The following is a 22,511-nucleotide window of genomic DNA, read 5'->3' as shown; positions in this document are numbered from 1 at the left end:
GCGCCTGCCTTTGGCCCAGGGCGTGATCCTGGAGACCTGGGATCGAATCCCACGTCGGGCTCCCGGTGCATGGAGCCTGCTTCTCCCTCTGCCTGTGTCTCTGCCTCTCTCTCTCTCTCTCCCCGTGTGACTATCATAAATAAATAAAAATATAAAAAAAATTCTGAAGAACCATAATTCCAAACTAGAATTCTATACCCTGTCAAACTACCAAGGCTTTAATAACAGATAGGATAAAAATATTTAAGATATGTGGGGTGCCCGGGTGGCTCAGCTGGTTAAGCATCTGACTTCAGCTCAGGTCACGGTCTCAAGGTCCTGGGATTGAGCCCCTTGTCTGGTTCTCCGCTTGGTGGGGAATCTGCTTGTCCCTCTCCCTCTGCTCTCCTCGTTCATGCTCACTCTCTCACTCAAATGAATAAATAAAAGTCTTTAAAAATATTTAAGATAGGCAAGGTCTTTAAAAAATTGGCTCTCCTTCAGTTTTTCTCAGGAAACTACTGGAGGAAATACTCTACCAAATTCTACCAAAACTAGGTAATAAAACAAAAAACACCCAAGATCTAAGAAATAAGGAATCTAAGACAAGAAAGATGTCAAGGAAAGTTCCAGAATGATACTGTGGGGTAGTGGGCTCAAATTAAAAGGAAAATGGGGGTTGAGGAGCCATGAAAATGTACCTGTCAGACCCTAAGTAGAGGAAACAGCTGACCAAGGGCCTCAACCGCTCTCCTTTAAAATCTGTGCTGGCGTTTGCACCAAGGCCACCTCCCACAGGCTACTTCCAGTCAGTGACTGAGTGCCATAGGGATTCTAAGGCAGACCCATTCCTGGGAGACATGGGACTCCTCTGATGGCTCCGTTGGGCAGGAAGATGCCCTGAAGGCTTTGCTGAACTTTCCTGACACTGCACAAAAGTTTGGATGCTTCTACCCAAACTTCTCTCCTTCACTTGGAGCCCAATGGCTCACCCAGCCTTCTCTGTCTAGCCCCGCCCCCATTTGCCCTGACAGAGGCATTCCTGTTAATAAGTTCTCATGTGTTTAGTCCCACCTTGATGTCTGCTTCTCAGAGGACTCAGCCGAACACAAGTGAAACCAGGAGTGGTCTAAGAAAACAGGCTGTAAGACAGGGGATTTGATAGTGAGACAGGGTCTCACCACCAGCAGCAAGGGAAGAGGATGTGGTCCTGGCTGGTAGGTGGCATGGATAGATCCTGGCACAGGTGGTGGCTAAAGATCTCACCAGCAGTGACCTGAGGCATGTCGTGGCTGGGGAGAAGGGGATGCTGTGGCAGAAGTGATGATAACTGTCATTTGAAAAATATCAAGAGAACATGTATGGGGGACAATGTCCACAAAAAAAGAATCAGAGTTGGCTATTAATATTATTAATTGTATTGATGCCCTGTAGAAAGATAGTGAGAAACAGAGCAGTTAATAGTTAATGGCCGAGTATGAGCACCAGAGGGCCTCGATCCAGAGTAGTGTGTAAAGAGGCCCTCTTTACTGAGATATACTTAACGTAGAACACTGTGTAGGTCTAAGGTATACAACGCACAGACTTGATACATTTACATATTACAGGGATTACCCCCCAACGTATGCTAACACCTCTGTCACTTTCGGTTCTTTCTAAAGACACTCTTATCACCTGCAGCAGAAGGGCAGACAGTTGAGTGATAAGCAAAAGTGCAGGAGTCAGAGCTCCAGAGACCTAACGCTCAGCCGAGGCAGGTCTGCTCTGCAACACTGAGAGCACAGTGGGGAGAACCTGGAGACATGGGGATGGTACCCCAAGGATGCAGATGCTACTCCCTCCAGCCCAGACTCTCTGGGCTTGCAGAGGTGCTCCCTGTCACGGGAGGCCAGCACTGTACTGAAAGATGCTGTAGATACCTCTCCCCAACAAGGAAACAGATGCCCCCCTGAGGAGCTGCCCTCACCCCTCCTAGCTGCCAGGCCGCTAAATGTGGTTAAACACCAGCATAACCCAGTGGGGATATGCTGGCCCTGCTAAGAGAGCTAAGAGACTAGTTTCCTACTGCAGTGAACAAAACTACCCCAGACTCAGTGGCTTTAAAAGTGCCCATTTAGGGGCACCTGGTGGCTCAGTCAGTTAAGCGTCTGTCTTTGGCTCAGGTCACGATCTCAGGGTCCTGGGACCGAGTCCTACATCAGGCTCCTTGCTCAGTGGGGAGCCTGCTTCTCCTCCTCTCCCTTTGCCATTCCTCCTGTTTGTGCTCTCTGGCGCGCTCTCTCTCTGTCAAATAAATAAAATCTTTAAAAAAAAAAAGTGTGTTTAGGGGCATCTGGGTGACTCAGCTGAGTGTCAGACTCTTGTGATCTCAGGGGCATAAGATTGAGACCTGCGTATGCTTCAAGTTCAAGAGGGAGTCTGCTTGAGATTCTCTCCCTCTGTTCCTTTCCCCACTCACTCTCTAAGATAACAAATCTTTTAAAAGTTACTCTCCCCCTCACCCACTCTCTCCCTCTCTCTAAAAAAAAAAAAAAAAAAGTGCCCATTTATTCTCTCTCAGTTCCCATAGTTCAGGGCTCTGGGCACAGCTGAGCTGGATCCTCTGCTCAGGGCCTCACAAAGCTGTGATCAAGATGGAAGGCAGGCCTGCATCTCATTTGAGACTTGTTGGCAGAATTCAGTTCCTGGTGGTTATAGGACTGAGGTCTCTGCTTTCTTTCTGGCTGTCAATTGGGACTCCCCTCAGCTCCTAGGTCCGGAGCAATTCCAGACATACTGTGCTCGCACAGGTCCTCCTCTCACAATGTGGCAGCATGCTTCCTCAAAGCCAGCAAGAAAGTATCTATGAACTTTAAAAAGCTCACCTGATTAGGTCTGACCCACCCAGGATCAACTCCCTTTTGATTAATTCATAATAAACTGATCTGGGATCCTAACTGCATCTGCAGAATCCTCTCACTTTTCCATTATAACTAAACCTAATTACAGAGTGCTATGCCGTCATAGTCACTGGTCCAGCCCACACTAAGGGGTTATACAGAGCATGTGTATGGGGGCAGGAATCTTGGGGCCCATTTTAGACTATGCCTACCCCAACGACTAAGGAAAGAGCTGGCATGTACCAGCAGGAGCTGGGGCAGTGGTCCGGAGTTGGATTTTGAAGGTGTTTAATCAAGGAAACTGGAATATAAGGTCAGACATGCAATAATTCATTGACTTAGGGGGACTTCTTTGGGACATGAGGCTTAACAACCAAGCCAGGACCCAGCATCTGGAGTGAACTTATTGCATAGTTAGCTCTTAGAATCCTGGAAAAACTAGAAATGACTGAGCAGAAGAATAAAGAGGCTAAGTGGAGTGGGCAAGCTAGAATAGATATTTTATGTGGGGCCAGAAGGTAGCCATCAGGAATGCACTAGAGAGGGGGACAAGCATTGCTAAGAAGTTCAGAAACAGCTCTCCTGCTGGCCAGGGCTGACAGTAGGAGAGGTGGTCACACAGTTGGCCTTGTTACCAGTCACGTCATCCAGGGGTGGCACCAACTTCAAGAAGCCCAGAGACACAATCACTGGAAGGCCAGCCAGGTTGGTAAGGCAGGTGGGGGAGCTTGGAGTTATGAAGTGGTTAAGAGGATATGATGTCCCCTTTATTTTTTCTATTTCTGCTACAACCTTAGGGTTTCCCTAAGTTGGTGGTTAGAAAGCTATTCTAGGGATGCCTCGGTGGCTCAGTGGTTGAGCATCTGCCTTTGGCTCAGGTCATAATCCCGCGGTCCTGAGATCAAGTCCTGCATTGGGCACCCTGCAGGAGCCTGCTTCTTCCTCTGCCTGTGTCTCTGCCTCCTTCTCTGTATCTCTCATGAATAAAGAAAATCTTTTTTTTTTTAAATGGAAGGAAAAGAGGAATCATGGTCCAAAGCAATTCTGAAATCCAGATGGGCAAACTCCATTAGGTTTCAAGGCCTGGGAATAATCCTCTGTGGCCTGAAGCTCTACCCTCCATCCTTTCTTTTTCATGAAATACAGGACATGTTTACAGCTGAACAGTTTTATCAGTCTGTTTCCTGCCTGTAGAATTTTGAAAGGCAGGCTTCTTTCATTTTTTCTTCCCCCTGTCCCTTTTACTCCAAGCTAGCAGTAGTACATAATTCTCAAGAACTTTGTGGGTCACCAATGTATGTCACAAAGGTTCACACCAGTAGACAAGAAGTTCATCCACAGATCTTTCCTAGATGACCATATCTCTCTTTCTGGCTTCTGAGGTGACTCAAGAGATCTGAGTCACACATTTCATCTCTTCAAAGAGACCAGTCTGGGACCCAAAAAGTGCCTAGGTCCCTAGAAGGAAGGACACCTGAGCCATCAACCACAGACCCTGTAACATCACAGCAAGCATGTAATCCATGAGCATTCCCTTCACTCATCCCCCAAAGGAAGTGTGGTCATTTACTCTGGTGACTGGACCCGGGGGGCATAGGGACCAGTCAGATATTTCAAGGACTACTGGACATAGGACCTTAGTGGACGCTGATGTCCAGAGGCCAATGTTTCATCACAGTCTCCCTCCTTAGAGTGGGGCTCATAAGGTCAGGTCCCAAATGGAGTCCTAGCTAAAGTCCATCTCACAGTGGGTATGGTGGGTCTGTAGATTGACCTAAAAATCATTGTTCTAGTCCCTGCATGTATAATTGGCATCGATGAACTTGGCTGTTGAAGTGATGCCCATATTAGGTCCCTGGGTGTGGAAGAAGGGCTGTCATAGTAGGGAGGCCACATGGAAACCTCTGAAACTCAGATATATATACACACAAACATCCCAGCTACCTACCAAGGAAGAGGCACTAAATGACCAAGTAGACAGAAATGACTCAGTGGGTCAACATTAGCCCGTGTTCACCACCAGTCACCCTAGAACTGGCACAACAGGTTCATGAATGGAGAGGCTACAATGGCAGAGGCCACATATGCCCCCAACAGCAGGGACTCACACTTGTCAAGACTGATGTCGCTGTTCCTGCCTCCAAATGTCCAGCTGGTCAGCAACAGAGACCAACACTGAGCTCCCATTATGGCATAATTCCCTGAGAAGACCTCACAGTAGCAAGTCAACATTGATCCTTCTCCATCCTGGAAGGGCCAGTGGTTCATCCTCATGGGGACAGAAGACTATAGGGTTCAGGCAGCACCACTACCCAGGGGCTTACAGTGTGCCTGATGCCCAGGCCTGCAGTCCCACACAGCAAGCAAAGCACACAGCCAGGAAGGAGGTGCAGGAGTGCCCCCAAAATCCTGGGAGCCACCGGAGTGTGTCACATTCCAGAAGTGGACTCACAGAAAGCTTCAGTGGCCTAAAGGCACAGCCAAAATGCCAGCTCAGAAAGCATTCTCAAGGGATAGGTACTATCCATCAGGACACTATGTTTTTATTAAACCAGAGCCTTGAATCTAGTTCTGAGTCTTCATAGGAAGGGCACGTGGCTCTCAAAACAAAGAGTGGGAGCAGTTGCGCCACTTGCCATTTTGTGTTCTTCATCCCACAGCTCTGGGCTGTGCAGTGTTGGAACTCCTCATCACCAAAGGGGTGACCAGCAAGAATCCTGATGTACTACAAGTTCCAGCTCCTGCCAAGGCACAGTGGATGTTCTGCAGGAGAGCAGCAGGAGAAAAAAGAGAATCACCGTGTTGGCAGAGGTGACTGATCAGCAGGAGGAGGTCGTTTTTACACAAGAAAGACAGGAAAGTGTACAGAATCCAAGTGACACTCTCGGACACCTCCTGGTATTCTCTTGCCTCAAGCCAACTGTGGACAGATGTGTTCAGCAAGCCCAGGCTGAAAAAGATCTGACTACCAGTAAGTGTTCAGACTGCTCAGATGTGAGGGCTTGGGCTCCTCCACCAGACAGAACCACCAACACCTGCCAAAGTGATTGCTGGGGGTAAGAGGAGGGTAGAACAGATAGTGGAGGAGAATAAGGATGAGTATAATTTGCAAACCCAAGGTCAACTGCAGCAAAGGGAGCTGTCATTCAGCTCACAGACTTCCTCCTTCTCAATTCCCCCAGAGAAAGAAAGGCCCATGGAAACCACAGAATTGCTGCTGCCCACACCTATGTAGAGAAACAAAATCGCAAATGTGCCTCACAGACCTCCAAACTCAGGGAGCATAGCTGACCGACAGCCCCAGCTGCTAATTTTTGAACCCTACCCTCCAGGTTTTGCTGAGGCCTCTCCTGCCATGGGCCGCTCCCACTCTAGGACACAGGACAACACGGATACTGAGGCAAGTGGTTTCCAGGGGACCTAGGGTTCCTGTGACAGTCAATTTTAACTTCAGGATTCCCTGAAAGCTTTTCAGAAACTTCCTTAGGATGCACAGTAATCCGGAGTGCTTCCACCCAACTTTCTCTTCTGCTCTCCTCCACTTGGTGTAATTACATCTCAATCTCATGGCTCTCCTACCCACGGCTGGCTCCCTCATTTTCTCTCACACAGGTATTTCCTTGAAAAAAAAAAACAAAAAAAAAAACAAAAAAAACTTGCATATTTAATCCCCTCTTGGCTCCACTTCTTAAAGGTCCCAAACCAACCAGCACAGGAAGCCCCCTGAAGGGATGGCACCAAGAAAAACATGGAACTTGAAAGACATATGATGTGGGTCAACATGTAGAAAACCTCATCAGAAGGGTTTTTCACTCTGATGGAAAGATTGGAAAAATTAATGACAGATACACAGAAATAAGCAAATAGAAAAATGAGGCAAGTACTAACTCCAGGAAAAAACATTGTAAGAAAAAGAAATCACAACTTGGCTCAGCTGTAAAAGTAAGTAATGTGGTCATAATAAAGTGTTAAACACTGAATACTGACTATGCCAAAAACTGGGACATAACTAGACTGAGAATGTGGATTGGGGGGGAAATGGGAGGACAGGTGGGGCAAAAAGTTAAACTGGTACATGAACTTATAGAATCCCAAATTATAAGTCAAGAAATAGGATGAATAGCATAAATATGTAAATACTGAAAGAGCCAGGAAGTAAAAAGGGAAAGGCAAGGCACTGAGGGGTTTGTTACAGCCTTGTAATACTACTCAATCTTTGTACATTTTACTTTAAGAAAAAGAATTTATTTATTTTAAGAAAAAGAATTTAATATAAAATGAAAATATTACATATCACAACCCATACTGATGCTGATGAAATTTAAAATCTACATAGTCTGTTGTCTAAGAAAACACAAATTAGCAAAATTGATCCTAGAGAAGACAGACAAAAATCAGAATAGACCAGTAAGTCTAGACCAAATTGAAAAAGCAGTTAAACATCTGTCCTGAGTGTGAATACTCTGTATGATACTTGGATGGTGGATACCGATCATTACACATTTATCCAAATCCCCACAGAATGTATAACCCAGAGTGAAGGAACTCTGATATAAACTATGGACTCCTGATAATAATGACATGTCAATGTAGGTTTGTCAATTATAAGAAATGTTCTGCTCAGTGGGGTGGAGGGGTGGGTGTGGTAGTTGATAATGGAGGAGGCTGTGCATGTGTGGGGGCAGGATATATGGGAAATGTCTGTACTTTCCTCCCCATTTGGCTGTGAACCTAGAACTGCTCTGAAAAAAATAGTCTTAAAACTGAGAAAAAATAATCCGTCCCCTGCCCTTAAAAAGGCATCTCCTAACAGGTGTCAGTGAGGGTATGGAGCAACTGGAACTCCCCCTCATTAACCCACACATACCCTATGACCAGCACAATTCCACCCCTGCACTTACAGCCAACAGAACCGAGTGCTCATGTCCCAAAAGATATGGACAAGAATATTCATATCAGCTTGATTTGTAATAGACAAAAACTGGAAACCACCCAACAACCCAGGAGTAGAATGAATGGGTAAATAAATCAAAGCATATTCATACAGTGAATATACAGCTATTTTTAAAAAATGAATTACTGACCATAATTCAGTAATAACATGGACAAATCTCACAGACATAATGTTGAGTGAAAAAGTTAGATATCAAAAGAGTTCCTGCTGTATCACTGTACTATATGAAGTTGAAATATAGACAAAACTAATCTATAGTGATAGAAATTAGACTACAGGTTACCGTGGGAGCCACTCACTGATCAGGAGGCACAAGGGAACCTGTAGGGCGTGGGGAATGTTCTAGATCCTTACCTGGGTGATGGTTATTTGAGCACAGTCATGCAGGAAAACTCACAAAGTGGTACACTGAAAACTGTGGAACCTTCTCTCTTTAAAATAGAAAAATAGGGATCCCTGGGTGGCACAGCGGTTTGGCGCCTGCCTTTGGCCCAGGGCGCGATCCTGGAGACCCGGGATCGAATCCCACGTCGGGCTCCCGGTGCATGGAGCCTGCTTCTCCTTCTGCCTATGTCTCTGCCTCTCTCTCTCTCTCTCTCTGTGTGACTATCATAAATAAAAAAAAAAAAAAAATGAAATAGAAAAATAAGGTATTTGGCCCAGATGGTTTTACTGAGAGTTCTAAGAAAACTTTTATTGATAATTAAGCTATCCCAGAGCACATAAAAAGTTGGAAACAACCTAATTCTTCTTCAGGTTTGGGATAACCCTGATATCAGAGCAGAATATAAAAAGTAAAAAGCTTTATTTTTTTAATATTTTTTTGGTTTTTTTTGTAAAAAGCTTTATAGATCAATCTTACTTATGAATATATATGCAAAAATGCTAATCAAATATTAACAAACCAAATCTTGCATTATATTAAAACAATAAACCATGACCAATTAAATCTCATCCTCATAACACTCATACTAAACAGAAGAAAAAGTATTAATGTAACTCCATACATTTTTAGATTAGAGAAAAGCCATCTTCAAAATTTAAAACACATTTTTTTTTGGTGTATCTTTTTCTTTAACATTTTTTTTGGTGTATCTTTTTCTTTAAGATTTATTTGAGAGAGACAGAGCAGACGCACAGCTGCAGGGGAGGGGGGCGGGGGTCGTGGAGGGATGGAGAATCTCCAACAGACTCCCCTCCAAGTGAGGAGCCTGACTCTGGGGCTCCATCCCAAGATCCTGAGGTCACAACCTGAATCAAAATCAAGATTCAGACATTTAAACAACTGAGCCACCCAGGAGCCTCTCAAAACACATTTTAAAAATTTGCAACCCATTCCTCATTAAAATGAAAAAACTGTTCATAAACTAGAAAGCGATGGAAATTTTCTTAATTCACTAAAGGTTTATACCCCAGAAATGTATTACAAAGAGATGTCATACCTACCAGGGAAGCATCTGAGGCATTCTCAGTAAAGCAGGGGTGGCTGTGCCATGTCAATGCAACGTGACAAGAAAAAGAAATGAGGGAGATCATGTAGAAAGGATTATTGGCAGTGATGACTTATTTTCTGAATAGGCAATCTATTGAAAGAACTGACAAGAAAGCTCTTCAACATAACCAGATAAACACATAGAAATAAAAGAACATGAACTACATCAGCAATAAACAATTTTTTTTTTAAATTTTTATTTCTTTATGATAGTCACAGAGAGAGAGAGAGAGAGAGGCAGAGACACAGGCAGAGGGAGAAGCAGGCTCCATGCACCAGGAGCCCGACGTGGGATTCGATCCCGGGTCTCCAGGATCGCGCCCTGGGCCAAAGGCAGGCGCCAAACCGCTGCGCCACCCAGGGATCCCGCAATAAACAATTTTTTTAAAAATATAGATGACTTCTGGTTTTTCACAAGATGCTGAACTGGGGTAGGCTGCTGGCCCCTCCTCAGCCAAACCCTAAGCACCACGGACATTGAAGGCAAACATACAGCATTAAGGAAGGAACTCAAGTGAAGATTGCCAGAAAATTCACAGGAGTGACAGTGGTTGACACCAGATGTAGAGGGAACCACAGCAGCCCAGAGCAGAGTCAGGAGGCACAACAGATGTGACAGGGGTCCTAGGACGATCTGGATTCCAGTGATTCACTAGAAGGACTTGGCCAATCTGATATCAGGTTACATCACAGCTAAGGTTTCTTAAGCAAAGAATACAATATGGAGGCAGCAGGAGACAGCTATGCATAGGTAAAGGCCAGAGCGGTCACGAGCAGACCTTCTGCAAGGGTTGCACAGATTTTTTTTTTTTTTTTTTTTTTTTTTTTGAGAGAGAGAGCATGAGTGTGGAGTGGGGGTGAGGGGACAGAGAGGGAGAAGCAGACTCCCCGATGAACAGGGAGCCAGACATGGGGCTTAATCCCAGGACCCTGGGATCAGGACCTGAGCTGAAGGCAAATGCTACACTGACTGAGCCACTCAGGACCCCCAGGTTGGTTGGTTTGTTTGTTTTTCAGATGAACTTATTTTCAGACCAAACATATTTAATATAAAAGCCCTTTAATATGCAAACTATAATCACAACAGCATCCACAGAGCTGTAAGGGAATGGGGTGTGGCAGGAAGTCTGGGTCCCTCCTGCCTCCCTTGCCTGCAGTCACTCTGTGGCCCTTGAGAGCCTGAGGCCTTAGCAGATCAAGGCAGCCAGAGGCTGAGAGGTCCTAATGCCACCCCTGAGAAAGGCTGAGAAAGGCTGAGCAGAGCCAGGCCCCTCGGACATGTCATCTCCCCACTGTGGCACCCTCTGGGGAAAGCTAGATCCAGTCAGGAGGTAAGGGGTGGGGGGAGTTTAAGGGTTCGCTGTGACTGACAGGAGAGTCAACCATCGTTCCTCCGCATCCCATGGACTGTCCCCTAGGGAACAGAGTCCTCCAGGGGCCCTCTGTGTAGCACAGAGATGTGAGAGGGCTCTGCCCAGGGAAAGCCACTCAGGTCCTGGAACCCGAGCTCTTAGAAGAGGTTCACATAAGCACATTCTTGCTACGTGACTAGCTGTGGTAACTCCAAAACAGATTCCAGATGCACAACGTAAGCCCGACTGTTTATGTTAAATATTCTAACATCTGATAATCTGCAACATCATACCCCAAGACTCAGTGATTGTAGAGTACATAGTTATCTCAGTCACGATGTGCCACCCAAGAATGTTGCAAAATTAGAGACAGATAAAGACAAAGGCTCATTGATGCCATACAATGCAAATGACAAAAAACCCACCTCCAAGGGGTGACTGAGTGGCTCGGGGAAGCATCCAGACTCTTGATCTCAGCTCGGGTCTTGATCTCAGGGTCATGAGTTCAAGCCCCCCCTCCCATCTCCAAGCACCTTATGGTTTAACGTAAGAACCTCAAAGATAAAAAGAAAAACAATGGAAAGGCTCCTACTAGAGATAAAGGGCAGATAATTTACACTCAGAGGAGAAAAACATAGGGTCAGACTTTTAAAGCATGACACCAGAAGCAAGAAGATATTCTGAGCTCTCAGAACAGTCTCTATACAAAAGACCTCAATGAATCAAATCTTGGATTAAAGTCCTTCAAGAAGAATATAAATAGATCCAGGAGAGCGTGGAGATGCACGGAAATTAGAGTAAGAAAACACTGTGGTCGTTCACAGTGACTGGGAGGGAGGGAAGGAAGGGAAAGTCTCCAACAAACCTGAACCAAAACACGGGAAGCAAATTGGGGGGGGGGGGGGGGGTTGGACAGAAGAGAAAGGAGGAGATCAGACAATGAGAGAATGCTCAAGTTCTTTCCCTGTCTTAGGAAAGGATGTAGATATAAGTTAAATAAATTGGTAGGAAAAATTAAACATAACTATTGGTCTAAGTTACCTCAGTCGGCAGAAGAATAAAACTAGAAAGCATGAATTTTAAAACTAAGAAAATTCAATGTCTGCAATCAAAGGCAGAGACAGAGAAAAATGAAGCCAAAATAAAATGGAGAGGGGAAAATATAAAATAGCAGAAGTAGATCCAAATATGAAATAATAACAGATATAAATGGGTTAAACTCATCAAGCAAAATTGGTTAAGATTTGGTTAAGGGGAAAGGAAGGAGGTGGAGAGAGGAGGTCCAATAATGTTTTTCCAGGGAGACATGCTTCAACAGCAAGATAAGGCCAAAAAAACAAAAACAAAAACAAAACAAAACCGAAATTTTATATATTAGGAAAATATGAACCAAAAAACACAAGGGTTCCTCAAAAAGATAAACACAGTTACCATATGACCCAGCATTCTGGAATATGCAGAAGTGAAAACATAGGTTCGCACAAAAACTTGTACTTGAATGTCCCCAGCAGCATTATTTGTAAGAGCCAAAACAACAAAGAAACAACCCAAATGAGTAAATGAAAGATTATTTAGCCATAAAAAGGATTGAAATACTGACACAGGATGCAACATGGACAAACCTACAACACAACACTTCCTGAGTGCAAGAAGCCAGACACAAAAGGCCACATTTGTGTGATTCTGTTTATAGAACATAACCAGAATCAGTAAGTCTACAGACATGGTCACCAGAGGCTCTGGGGTGGGAGGTAGGAAGGAATGGGGAGAAGCTGCCTAACATGTTGGGGGGTGGCTTCGGAGTAAAGCTAGCAGAGACATCATGGATCAGAAGAAGGCACCTGCAAGGTCTAAAGCCAGCAGGGATTACTCCTATCTAGACTATAATGATCTTCCAACAACGGAAAAGAGAAAGATAGGAAGGAAAAACGGATCACGGATGCGCAAAAGAAATTCACAGACAATAGGAAAATCACCAATTAATAGCTGAAAATATGCTCAAGCTCCCTTAAAAACTGCAAAATCAAGTCACATTTTCCAATTGTCAGATGGTTACAAGTTAGATGCCTGATAATCTTTTAAAGGTTATTTATTTACTTATGGAAGTAATCTCTACACCCAACATGGGCCTCAAACTCATGACCCCAAGATTACGAGTAGCACACTCCTCCGACTGAGTCAGGCAGGTGCCCCAGACACCTGGGAATTTCTAGCATTGGGAAGATGTGGGGAAACAGGTACCGCCCCGTGTGCTGGACAGTGGAAGAGGAGACCAACCAGGCAGGATGGGGGCAAAACCATACAACTGGATGTTCAGATTTGTTACAAAGAATGAACTGTCCAAATATACTGACCCAAAGAAATGTGAAGTGATGTAAATGAAATAATGTGTGGAGTATTCATCTCACAGGGGGGCGGAGAGGAGGGGACACATGAGATGTTCATAGATGCCCAGGAAAAGGTCTGGAGGGGAACACCCGAACTATTCCCCAGAAGGGACTGTCACTTTTTACCACAAAATATGTATTTGAAATGTTTGCAGAAGACAAAACTTCTAAAACAAATTTCTTTTAAAGAATAGACATTAAAATGCAAAACCATTTTTTTTAAAGATTTTGTTTATTTAGAGACAGCACGAGTGGGGGGAGGGGCAAAGGAGAGAGAGAGAGAGAGAGAATTGCAAGCGGACTCCACACTGAGCACAGAGCCCGATGTGGGGCTTGATCTCATGATCCTGAGATCATGACCTGAGCCAAAAATCAAAAGTCTGATGTTCAGCCAACCGAACCACCCATGTTCCCCTGCAAAACCATTTTTTAAAAGTGGAAGCCACGCCCTGTATGAGCCTTTCTGCAACTATACAGCTGATAAATGATTAGCATCTGATATATCACCCATGAGACAATTACAAATCAACAAGGGAAGGAGTGAACAAAGGACATGACTGGCCATTCACAGCAAAAACCACAATGGGCATTAAACACGTGAAAAAGATATGCAATAATAACCAAGGAAATGCAAGTTAAAATGACAATCAGGTTAAAGAAAAGATGTTAAGTTGGTGGTACCAGGGGATGGATGTGTTCCTGCCCTGCTGGAAGGCTACATACTGATCCAGCTGCTGTGGAAGGCAGCCTGGCAATATCTGGTAAGGCTGAAGAAACAAACAGTGCAAAGCTCAGCAAAGATCACTTCTACTTACATACCTCAAAGTTATCATCTGTGAATAAGGAGACACATTCCAGAATGTTCTCTGCACCACAGCTTCTGTCTGTGGAAAAACTGAAAACTTCCTAAGTATATTTATACAATTGGACATCATGCAGCAATCAAAATAAATGAACTAGAGTTAATGTATCAAAGTGGAAAAAAGATTGTTTTTTTTTTTTTAAAAGTGACTTAGGGATCATGAAGTAAATCCCAATACATTTCAGAGAATTTAAATAATCAGAAAATGTTCTGAGATCACAATGCAATTAAGGCAAAAATCAATACCAATGGGAACGGAGTTTGCTTTTGGGATGACGAAATTGTTCTGGGATGAGATAGTGCAGATGGTTACACACACTGTATATGTGCTAAATGCCAGAGTTGTACATTTTTTAAGAAAATGGTAAATTTTACATTATGTGTATTTTACAATTAAAAAAATCAATAACAAAAATTACCAAGGAAAATCCCATGTTAATAAAATAGTACTCTTCTCAATAACTGATAAGTCAAAGGAGAAGGTGCAATGGAACTCAGAATACTGAAATAATGAAAATACAACATATCGAGTTTTAGGAAGTGAAGCTAAAGCTATGCCTAGAGAGAATTGTATAACTTTCATTTATTAGAAAAAAGACTGAAAAATCCATGAACATTCAGCCCAGGAAGCTGGAAAAAGAACAGCATGTTGAATCTAAAAATAGTAGAAGGAAACAAAGTGTCAAACAAGATAAAATTTAAAAACACACCACCACTATGGTCGACTAATCTTTGAAAAAGCAGAAAGAATATCCAACAGAAAAGAGACAGTCTCTTCAGCAAATGGTGCTGGGGAAGTTGGACATCCACATGCAGAAGAAGGAAACTGGACCATTCTCTTATTCCACACACAAAGATAAACTCAAAATGGATGAAAGACCTAAATGTGAGACAGGAATCTATCAAAATCCTACAGGAGAACACAGGCAGCAATCTTTATCACCTCGGCCACAGCAACTTCCTCCAAAGGAAGACACATCTCCAAAGGCAAGGGAAACAAGAGCAAAAATGAACCATTGGGACTTCAAGATAAAAAGCTTCTGCACAGCAAAGGTAACAGTCGACAAAACCAAAAGACAGCAGACACAATGGGAGAAGATATCTGCAAACATCTTATCAGATAAAGGGCTAGTACCCAAATCTATAAAGACTGTATCGACTGTATCAAACTCAACACCCAAAACGAATAATCCAATCAAGAAATGGGCAGAAGACACAGACATTTCTCCAGAGAAGACATACACATGGCCAACAGACACATGAAAAAATGCTCCACATCACTCGGCATCAGGGAAACACAAATCAACTTTTTTTTTTAATTTTTTATTTATTTATGATAGTCACAGAGAGAGAGAGAGAGAGAGAGAGAGGCAGAGACACAGGCAGAGGGAGAAGCAGGCTCCATGCACCGGGAGCCCGACGTGGGATTCGATCCCGGGTCTCACAGGATCGTGCCCTGGGCCAAAGGCAGGCGCCAAACCGCTGCGCCACCCAGGGATCCCGGAAACACAAATCAAAACCACAATGAGATACCACCTCACGGGCAGCCCAGGTGGCTCAGCGGTTTAGCGCCGCCTTTCACCCAGGGTGTGATCCTGGAGACCCGGGATCGAGTCCCACATCAGGCTCCCAGTGTGGAGCCTGCTTCTCCCTCTGCCTCTCTCTCTCTCTCTCTCTCTGTGTCTCTCATGAATAAAATAAATAAAATCTTTAAAAAAAAGAAAGAAAGAAAGAAAGAGATACCACCTCACACCAGTGAGAATGGGGAAAATTAACCACACAGGGAATGACAGATGTCGGTGAGGATGTGGAGAAAGGGGAACCCTCTTACGCTGTTGGTGGGAATGCAGCCGCTCTGGAAAAGTGTGGAGTTTCCTCAAAAAGTTGAAAATAGAGCTACCCTATGACCCAGCAATTACGCTACTGGGTATTTACCCCAAATATAAAATACAGTGATCTGGGGGATCTCTGGGTGGCTCAGCGGTTTAGCCCCTACCTTCGGCCCAGGGCGTGATCCTGGAGTCCCAGGATCGAATCCCACATCGGGCTCCCGGCATGGAGCCCGCTTCTCCCTCTGCCTGTGTCTCCGCCTCTCTCTCACACATCTCTGTGTTTCTCATGAACAAATAAATAAAATCTTAAAAATAAATAAATAAAAATAAAATAAAATGCAGTGATCTGAAGGGGCACCTGCACCCCAGTGTTTATAGTAGCAATGCCCACAACAGCCAAACTTGTGGGAAGAGCCCAGGTGTCCGTCAACAGATAGGTAAAGAAGACGTGAGCCCGGCAGGGCGGCGCACTGGAAGCCCAGCTCTGAGCCCAGCCTCCCCCCACCCCCGCACGCTAGGCTAAGGGCCCAGACCGCATGGACCACTTGCCGTCCCCGCTTCTCTGCTGGGCCAGGGCGCCGGTGCTCCGTGGCTGACAGGGTCACCGAGCCACCTGAACACCCCACCCTCCGATGGCTGCTCGCAGGGTCAGTAACTTGGGCGGGGGCAGACTCCTCCGCCTCCCAGGTGCAGAGGTCAAACTGGGGTGAAGCTCCGAATCCCACCCCGCGCCCCGCACCTCCCGCTTGCACCCGAGCCCAGGGACGCCACAGCGGCGGGTCCGGGACCCCGCAGAGGGTGCGCTGGGAGCAGGGCGGGGCACACAACCCCCGGACGTCCGCCTGCCCCCGGGGCTGGGGAGCGCGGGGAGCAGCCGCCTGCGGCCGCGGGTGCAACCTGCTGGCGGGACGCTGCACCTGGCGCCGGCCCCGCGGCCTGTGGGCGCCACCCCGCCGCGCTGGGAGACCCCACCTCCACGCCTCCACGCACCGGCGAGCCCCTGGGGGGGGACGCGGAGCCGGGTCAAGGGGTCCGAGGCAGGACCCCATGCTAGGCGCGCGGCTCCAGGTCGGCCACCCCGTGATGGGAGCTCCAAATGGGTCCCTTCGCGTCCCCACGCCTCCCCACTCCGGGAGGGCTGACCCGGGCTCCCCTGAAGAAACCTCTGCTCCGTTTCTCTTCCCGCTGCCCCAGCGCACGGAGTGGCAGTCGTTAAAAGCTGGGCTCCGGCTCCAGGGGCACCAGACCCCCGTCCCCAGCAGGTTCTGCGGCCGCTGGGAGCAGCCAGGTAGCACGCAGAGGATGCTGCGGTGCCCCATGTCCACAGCCGGGCTTTCAGGCCTGTCCCTTGAGTGTCCCTGTCCCCCCACCCTGTCCCCTCCCCACCTGTGCAGCACCCTCCCTTCCTCCTACTCAGGGCCTGGACCCACCGTGCACAGTCCGCGGGACAAGGCCCTCTGGCCTAGAGGCCCAGACCTGCCCTCCCTGCGCAGCATCGCTGTCCCAGACCCTCAGCCAGCCCAGGGACCCAGGTGGTACTTTCCTGAAGCAGGTCAACCCTGCCTCGTGCTGGAGCTCTCCCTGGCAGATGAATGCCCCTGCAGTCAGCCTTACACACACGCATGCACACACACACACTCAGAGATGGCAGCTGTCCGAGAGCTCACTAGCAGACGGACCATCTCCCCTTCCCAGCAGCGCTCAGGCAAGGACAGACCACCCAGGCACAGGTACGCTTTATTACTATTTCCACAACTGATTGTCCTGAAGGAGGATTCAAACCCCTTCCCGCTCATTTATAAGTTATAAAGAACAGGCTTATGGGGTTCCAGGTGCTTCACGATGAGCCAGGCACACAGCTTTCCCAAGGCAACCCTGGGAGCCAGAGGAAACACAACCTCTGCTACTCTGGGCCCTGGCATTTCGACACCCACCCCATTCCTCCTCCTGACCCCTGACCTCAGGGAAGAGCAGATGCTGCCAAGAGCCTGTCCCACCTGAGTCTCCCCACCTGGGTCTCCCGCTGAGCAAGGAAAGGGGGGGGTCCCAAGGTGGTAATTCAGCCCTTCCCAAGGCCCCGCCTCCAGGAGGCCAGGTCCACTCTGATGAAGAAAAGAAGGCACAGGTGTGAAGAGGAAGCAGCGTCTAAAAACGGAGCTGAAGATAGGGATCATCCGAGTAGGTCTCCTTCCCTCACCTTTCCTTTCTCTCAGGCTTAGCCTGGGCAGTCTGGTCTGGGGTGCGTGGAGGTGAGGGCAGCAGAAGAGTCCACACCAGAGGGCTGGGCCCTGGGCGGTCCTGGCAAGAAGAGGCACAGGCCCCCCAGCTGGGCACCCCGCAGCATTCCTGAGCGTCAGGGTGAAGGCCTCCTGGCTCCTGCCCCCGTTTCCCACTGTCCTCAGGCCAGCCTGGCCCCCATGTGCGGTGCTCCTTAGCCCTTCCTCGGGACTCAGTTCCGGTAACTCTTGAGCAGGTGCCCCGCAATCACCAGCCTCTGGATCTCACTGGTGCCTTCATAAATCTCGGTGATGCGCGCATCGCGATAGTGCCGCTCGGCCGGCATCTCTGTCACGTAACCCATGCCACCCAGGATCTGGATGGCCTACCAGGGAAAGCAGGCGGCGGGAGGGAAAAGCTGCGTCAGGGGCGGGACCGGCCACACTGAGGGACCAGGGGTAGGGGGCTCGTCGCCCAGGCACCCCTTCCTGCGCTGGAGACACTCACCTGGTGGCTGATGGCAGTTGCAGCTTCTGACGCAGCCAGCTTGGCCATTGCTGCTTCCTAAACATGGGGGCGGTGGGGTCAGAAACTTTACTCTGGGGAGGAGACCCCAGCACATGGCCCTCAGCAGGGGTGGGCCTGGGGAGCCTCCCCCTGCAGTAATAACCCCACAGGCCCAAGGAACTGGAAGCCCACCCAGACGTGTCCCTCGGCGCACCAAGGCTGTGGGCCATGCCTACATGCCCTAGGGAGACCCCTTCCCCACAGGCACCTTGGTGAAAGGCTGCTTCTTATCCTTCAGCATGGCTGCACGCCAGGTCAGCAGCCGGGCACTCTCCAGCGCCAGGGCCATGTCCGCCAACTTGAACTGCAACAAGCCAGCCCCACCGTGGCAGTCAGTGGCTGCCCCTCCCTCCGAGGACAGGAGGCAGGAGGAGCAGAGCGTGGGAGCCGGTTAAAGCTCACCTGGAGCCGGAAAGAAAAGCCAAGCTGCCCTCCCTCCAGCATCCCGGCTAGGCTCCGCTCCTTACCTGGATGCTCTGGAGCTTGGTGAGGGGCGCCCCAAAGGCCCTGCGATTCTCGGCGTAGTTGACAGCACAATCAAGAGCGGCCTGGGCGATGCCCAGGGCCTGTGCGGCAATGCCAATGCGCCCCATGTCCAGGGTTTGCTGTGGGGAAGGCCCTGGTCAGTGGCTGGCCAGCGTGGCCCCATGGTCCGGGCCCCGCTGCCAGGCTCACCATGGCGATCTTGAAGCCCATGCCCGGCTCCCCCAGCAGGCTGTCCTTGGGGATGCGACAGTCCTCAAAGATGAGGTTGGCTGTGGATGAGGCCCGGATACCCAGCTTGTCTTCCTTCTTCCCCAGCGTGAGCCCAGATGTCGGCATGGGGACCAGGAAGGCACTGATGCCCTGAAATGCCCAGAGGCAGGCAATGAGGTTCTGAGACCGGCCTCCGCCACACCCCCTACTCCAGCGCCCCAGGCTCAAACCAGCCCCTAAACGCTCCTCTCTCGGACCTCGCCCCGGGGCGCCCTCTGCTGGCCCCTCGGGGGAAGGCGCGGACTCCCGCTCAGGCACCGCGGGCGGGAGGGGAAGGGGCGGCCCCAAGGTGCGGGACAGCAGGAGCAGCCCCGCCCAGAGGTCCCACCAGCCCCCTCCCCGGGGTCCCCACCTTGTTCTGCAAGGACCTGTCCGTGCTGGCAAAGACCACGGCGGCAGAAGCCTCCCAGGAATTGGTGATCCAGGCCTTGGTGCCGTTCAGGATCCACGCGTCACCATCTGCTTGGGCGGTGGTGGAGGCGGCTCCCGCGTCGCTGCCGTTCCCTGCCCCACACACAGATTCAGGATCCACTGCCCTCCGCAACCCCCCTCCAAGGGGACCTGGCCTCGCCCCAGCTCCAGGAGGAAGATCCCTGACCTGGCCTCCAAAGAATCCCAGTGCTGGCTCCCAGGAGAAAGCCACACCAGCCCCCAGAGCTGTGGAAAGGAGCCCAAGGGCGTGAACGTGGGGGAGGGGGCACAGCAGGGCATCTGCACACTGAAGGAACCCCAGAGCCAGGCATCCCTCCTGGCCCAGCTGGGGCGACTGTGTCCTCATAGGCCGATTCCACGCAGCCAGAGCTCAGCCCCACTGCCTGCACCGAAGGCCTGTGCCCTTCCCTCTCATGGCCCCGCTCCTGCCTCTGCCCCAGGGGCAACCCAGGTCCGACTTGTGTCTATCACCCTGATTCCAGGCAAGGGGACGGGGGCCAACCACTCACTGTCCCACCCTGGTACCTGGTTCACTGAGTGCAAAGCAGCCAATTTTGTCGCCACTGGTAAAAGGGGTGATCCACTGTTGCTTCTGCTCCTTGGAGCCGAACTTCAGGATAGGCCCCAAGTAGAGGGACTATAGGGGTGGGGGCAGCAGGGGAAGGTGGTCAGAGGCCTTCAAGTCCAGGTTCACCTGACTGCCTGGGGACCCCACTCCAAGACCTGTTCTCCCCAGGGCCCCACCTGAAAGGACCGAGCCCAGAGCTGGTCGGGGGTTGGGGGCCAAAGTGTGGCTGTGCCCAGGATGCCGGGAAGACACAGCCAGAGTGCTCACCTGCCCACAGGGAGCCTCCCTCCCACCTGTGTGTCCCAGGGGCCCAGGAGGGGGGACTCACGTTGTTGACACTCATGATGACTCCTGTTGAGGCGCAGCCCCGGCTGATCTCCTCCATGGCAATGGCGTAGGCCAGGTAATCCAGGCCGGCGCCGCTGAACTCCTCAGGCACATCCATGGCCAAAAGCCCAAGCTCACCCATCTTCTTCACCTGGCCGAAGGAAGGAAGTCACGGCAAGGGCAGTTGGGGGCCAGTGCTCACCTCCCCCGATTCCAAACCCTCCGTCCTGCTCCTGAGCCGGCGCCTGCAGAAACTCAGGCCATGTGGCCCCCTCCCCCTCCCCACGATCCCTGATCCACCGCTCCTTTGGTTAAGCCGAAGACCCAGCCTGAGCTGAGGTCTGCATGATAGCACTGTGCACTCAAGCTGTTCTTGCCCCCACATCCCCACTGGCTCACCTGTGTGTCCTCAGCCAGAACCAGTGAGCACGCAGAAGGCACAGGAAAGCTCCCCTTTGGGGGCTTCCCAAGGTAAGGTCAGCACAGTGCCATACTCACCTCTCAGCTCTAGCACATACCCCTGCCTCCCCACCACCGGGCCTTTGCACATGCTGTTTCCGGTCACTAATGCCCTTCAAATCCCAGTGCAAGCCTCACTTCTTGCAGCTGCTATCTCTGTCCTCAAACCACATGCTCTCTAACGCAGGGCTCATGCAGCTGAAGTTCACACCTATTATTCTGCCAATTTGGGTTGGGGTCCTGCTCCTTGACCACAAAGGGGGGAGCTGGTTTTTGCTCACTGCGTTATTCCCGCTGCCTGAAGGCTAAGAGCTTGGAGTTTCTGCTTTGGAACCACAATGACAGTAATGGTCATCCACCAAGTGCCTACTGTGGGCCCAACCCCACCTGAGGCTCTCCGGAGCTCACACACGGGGAGTATGTGCTCGGGGCCAGCGCTCATGAGCACTGTGGCCAACCGCACCCCGGTAGTGGCTCCAGGGTCTCCTCCATAAGCCTGCCTTCTGGGGACCAATGCAGACCACACTGGGCTTCAAAAGGAAGTGACAAAAATGGAGGGCCCAGGGCAGCCCGGGTGGCTCAGCGGTTTGGCGCCACCTTCAGCCCAGGGTGTGATCCTGGAGACCTGGGATCGAGTCCCATGTCAGGCTCCCATGTCCTCCCTGCATGGAGCCTGCTTCTCCCTCTGCCTGTGTCTCTGCCTCTCTCTCTCTCTCCTGTGTTTCTCATGAATAAATAAATAAAATCTTTAAAATAAATTAAAAAAAAATAAATAAAATAAAATAAAATAAAATAAAATAAAATAAAATAAAATGGAGGGCCCAGGGTGAGGGTGGGGGTGGGGGGGCAGGGGAGGAGGAGCAGCATGGCTTTCATGAGTCCCCCCCCGTGTCATTCTGATTCCTGTGCCCATGTCCTTACCCTATTTTGACTTCAAAGAAGCAAACGTAAGAATGTCTGTGATATGTTCTCATTTTTCTATAATGAATGTTACCTCTGAGATTGTGTTATACTCCCTCCCCAAGTAGCAGCCGTGTCACAGAACCATTGAAGTTTGGAGACAATATGTCCAGGATGCTGAGCACAGCACCAGGCACAAGTGGGACGATGGGTGAATGCGCTCACCGTCCCGAGGTGGCTGACAAGCTGTCACCTGGACAGCTTGGGACGAGGGCCGCTTCCATAATGATGTGCCTTCCCCTCTAGGAAATTCTCACCTGATGCTGCCTTGAACTGTTCCCATGGGAACCCCTCCTGTAAGCCTCTGCACCTGGGGTGGCCTCATGCCCCTCAGCGTCTCCAGAAAGCACAGGGGAGGCAGGGGTGGGGGTGGGCAGACACTTCTTGTCCACCCGAGTGGCACAAACTGCTGAACCCATAGGCACTGACAGCACTCCACGGCCACCAGGCAGACATGGGGACCACTGCAGGTGAGATTAAGTTAAGGA

At 49.3% G+C, this 22,511-nt stretch overlaps 1 protein-coding gene across 2 annotated transcripts in view; it reads right to left on the bottom strand.

Annotated features, from left to right (window-relative positions):
* Window positions 1–22,511, bottom strand: part of ACADS (acyl-CoA dehydrogenase short chain) — a 37,523-nt gene that overhangs the window by 6,616 nt on the left and 8,396 nt on the right. The window contains exons 3-10 of one of the 2 annotated variants that reach the window (XM_077875930.1): window positions 20,606–20,755; window positions 20,235–20,346; window positions 19,630–19,781; window positions 19,197–19,367; window positions 18,989–19,126; window positions 18,730–18,825; window positions 18,462–18,518; window positions 17,458–18,339 (exon numbers count right to left, since the gene is read on the bottom strand). In XM_077875930.1, coding sequence (XP_077732056.1) covers window positions 18,187–18,339; window positions 18,462–18,518; window positions 18,730–18,825; window positions 18,989–19,126; window positions 19,197–19,367; window positions 19,630–19,781; window positions 20,235–20,346; window positions 20,606–20,755 — 1,029 coding nt within the window. In that variant the 3' untranslated portion in view covers window positions 17,458–18,186. Of the gene's footprint in view, window positions 1–17,457; window positions 18,340–18,461; window positions 18,519–18,729; window positions 18,826–18,988; window positions 19,127–19,196; window positions 19,368–19,629; window positions 19,782–20,234; window positions 20,347–20,605; window positions 20,756–22,511 lie in introns of those variants that run through there. The other variant, XM_077875931.1, reaches the window with a different exon arrangement.

This window comes from Canis aureus, chromosome 27 (genome assembly GCF_053574225.1).
Source record: "Canis aureus isolate CA01 chromosome 27, VMU_Caureus_v.1.0, whole genome shotgun sequence".
NCBI classification, from domain to species: Eukaryota; Metazoa; Chordata; class Mammalia; order Carnivora; family Canidae; genus Canis; species Canis aureus.
This window is presented reverse-complemented; position numbering and strand designations above follow the sequence as displayed.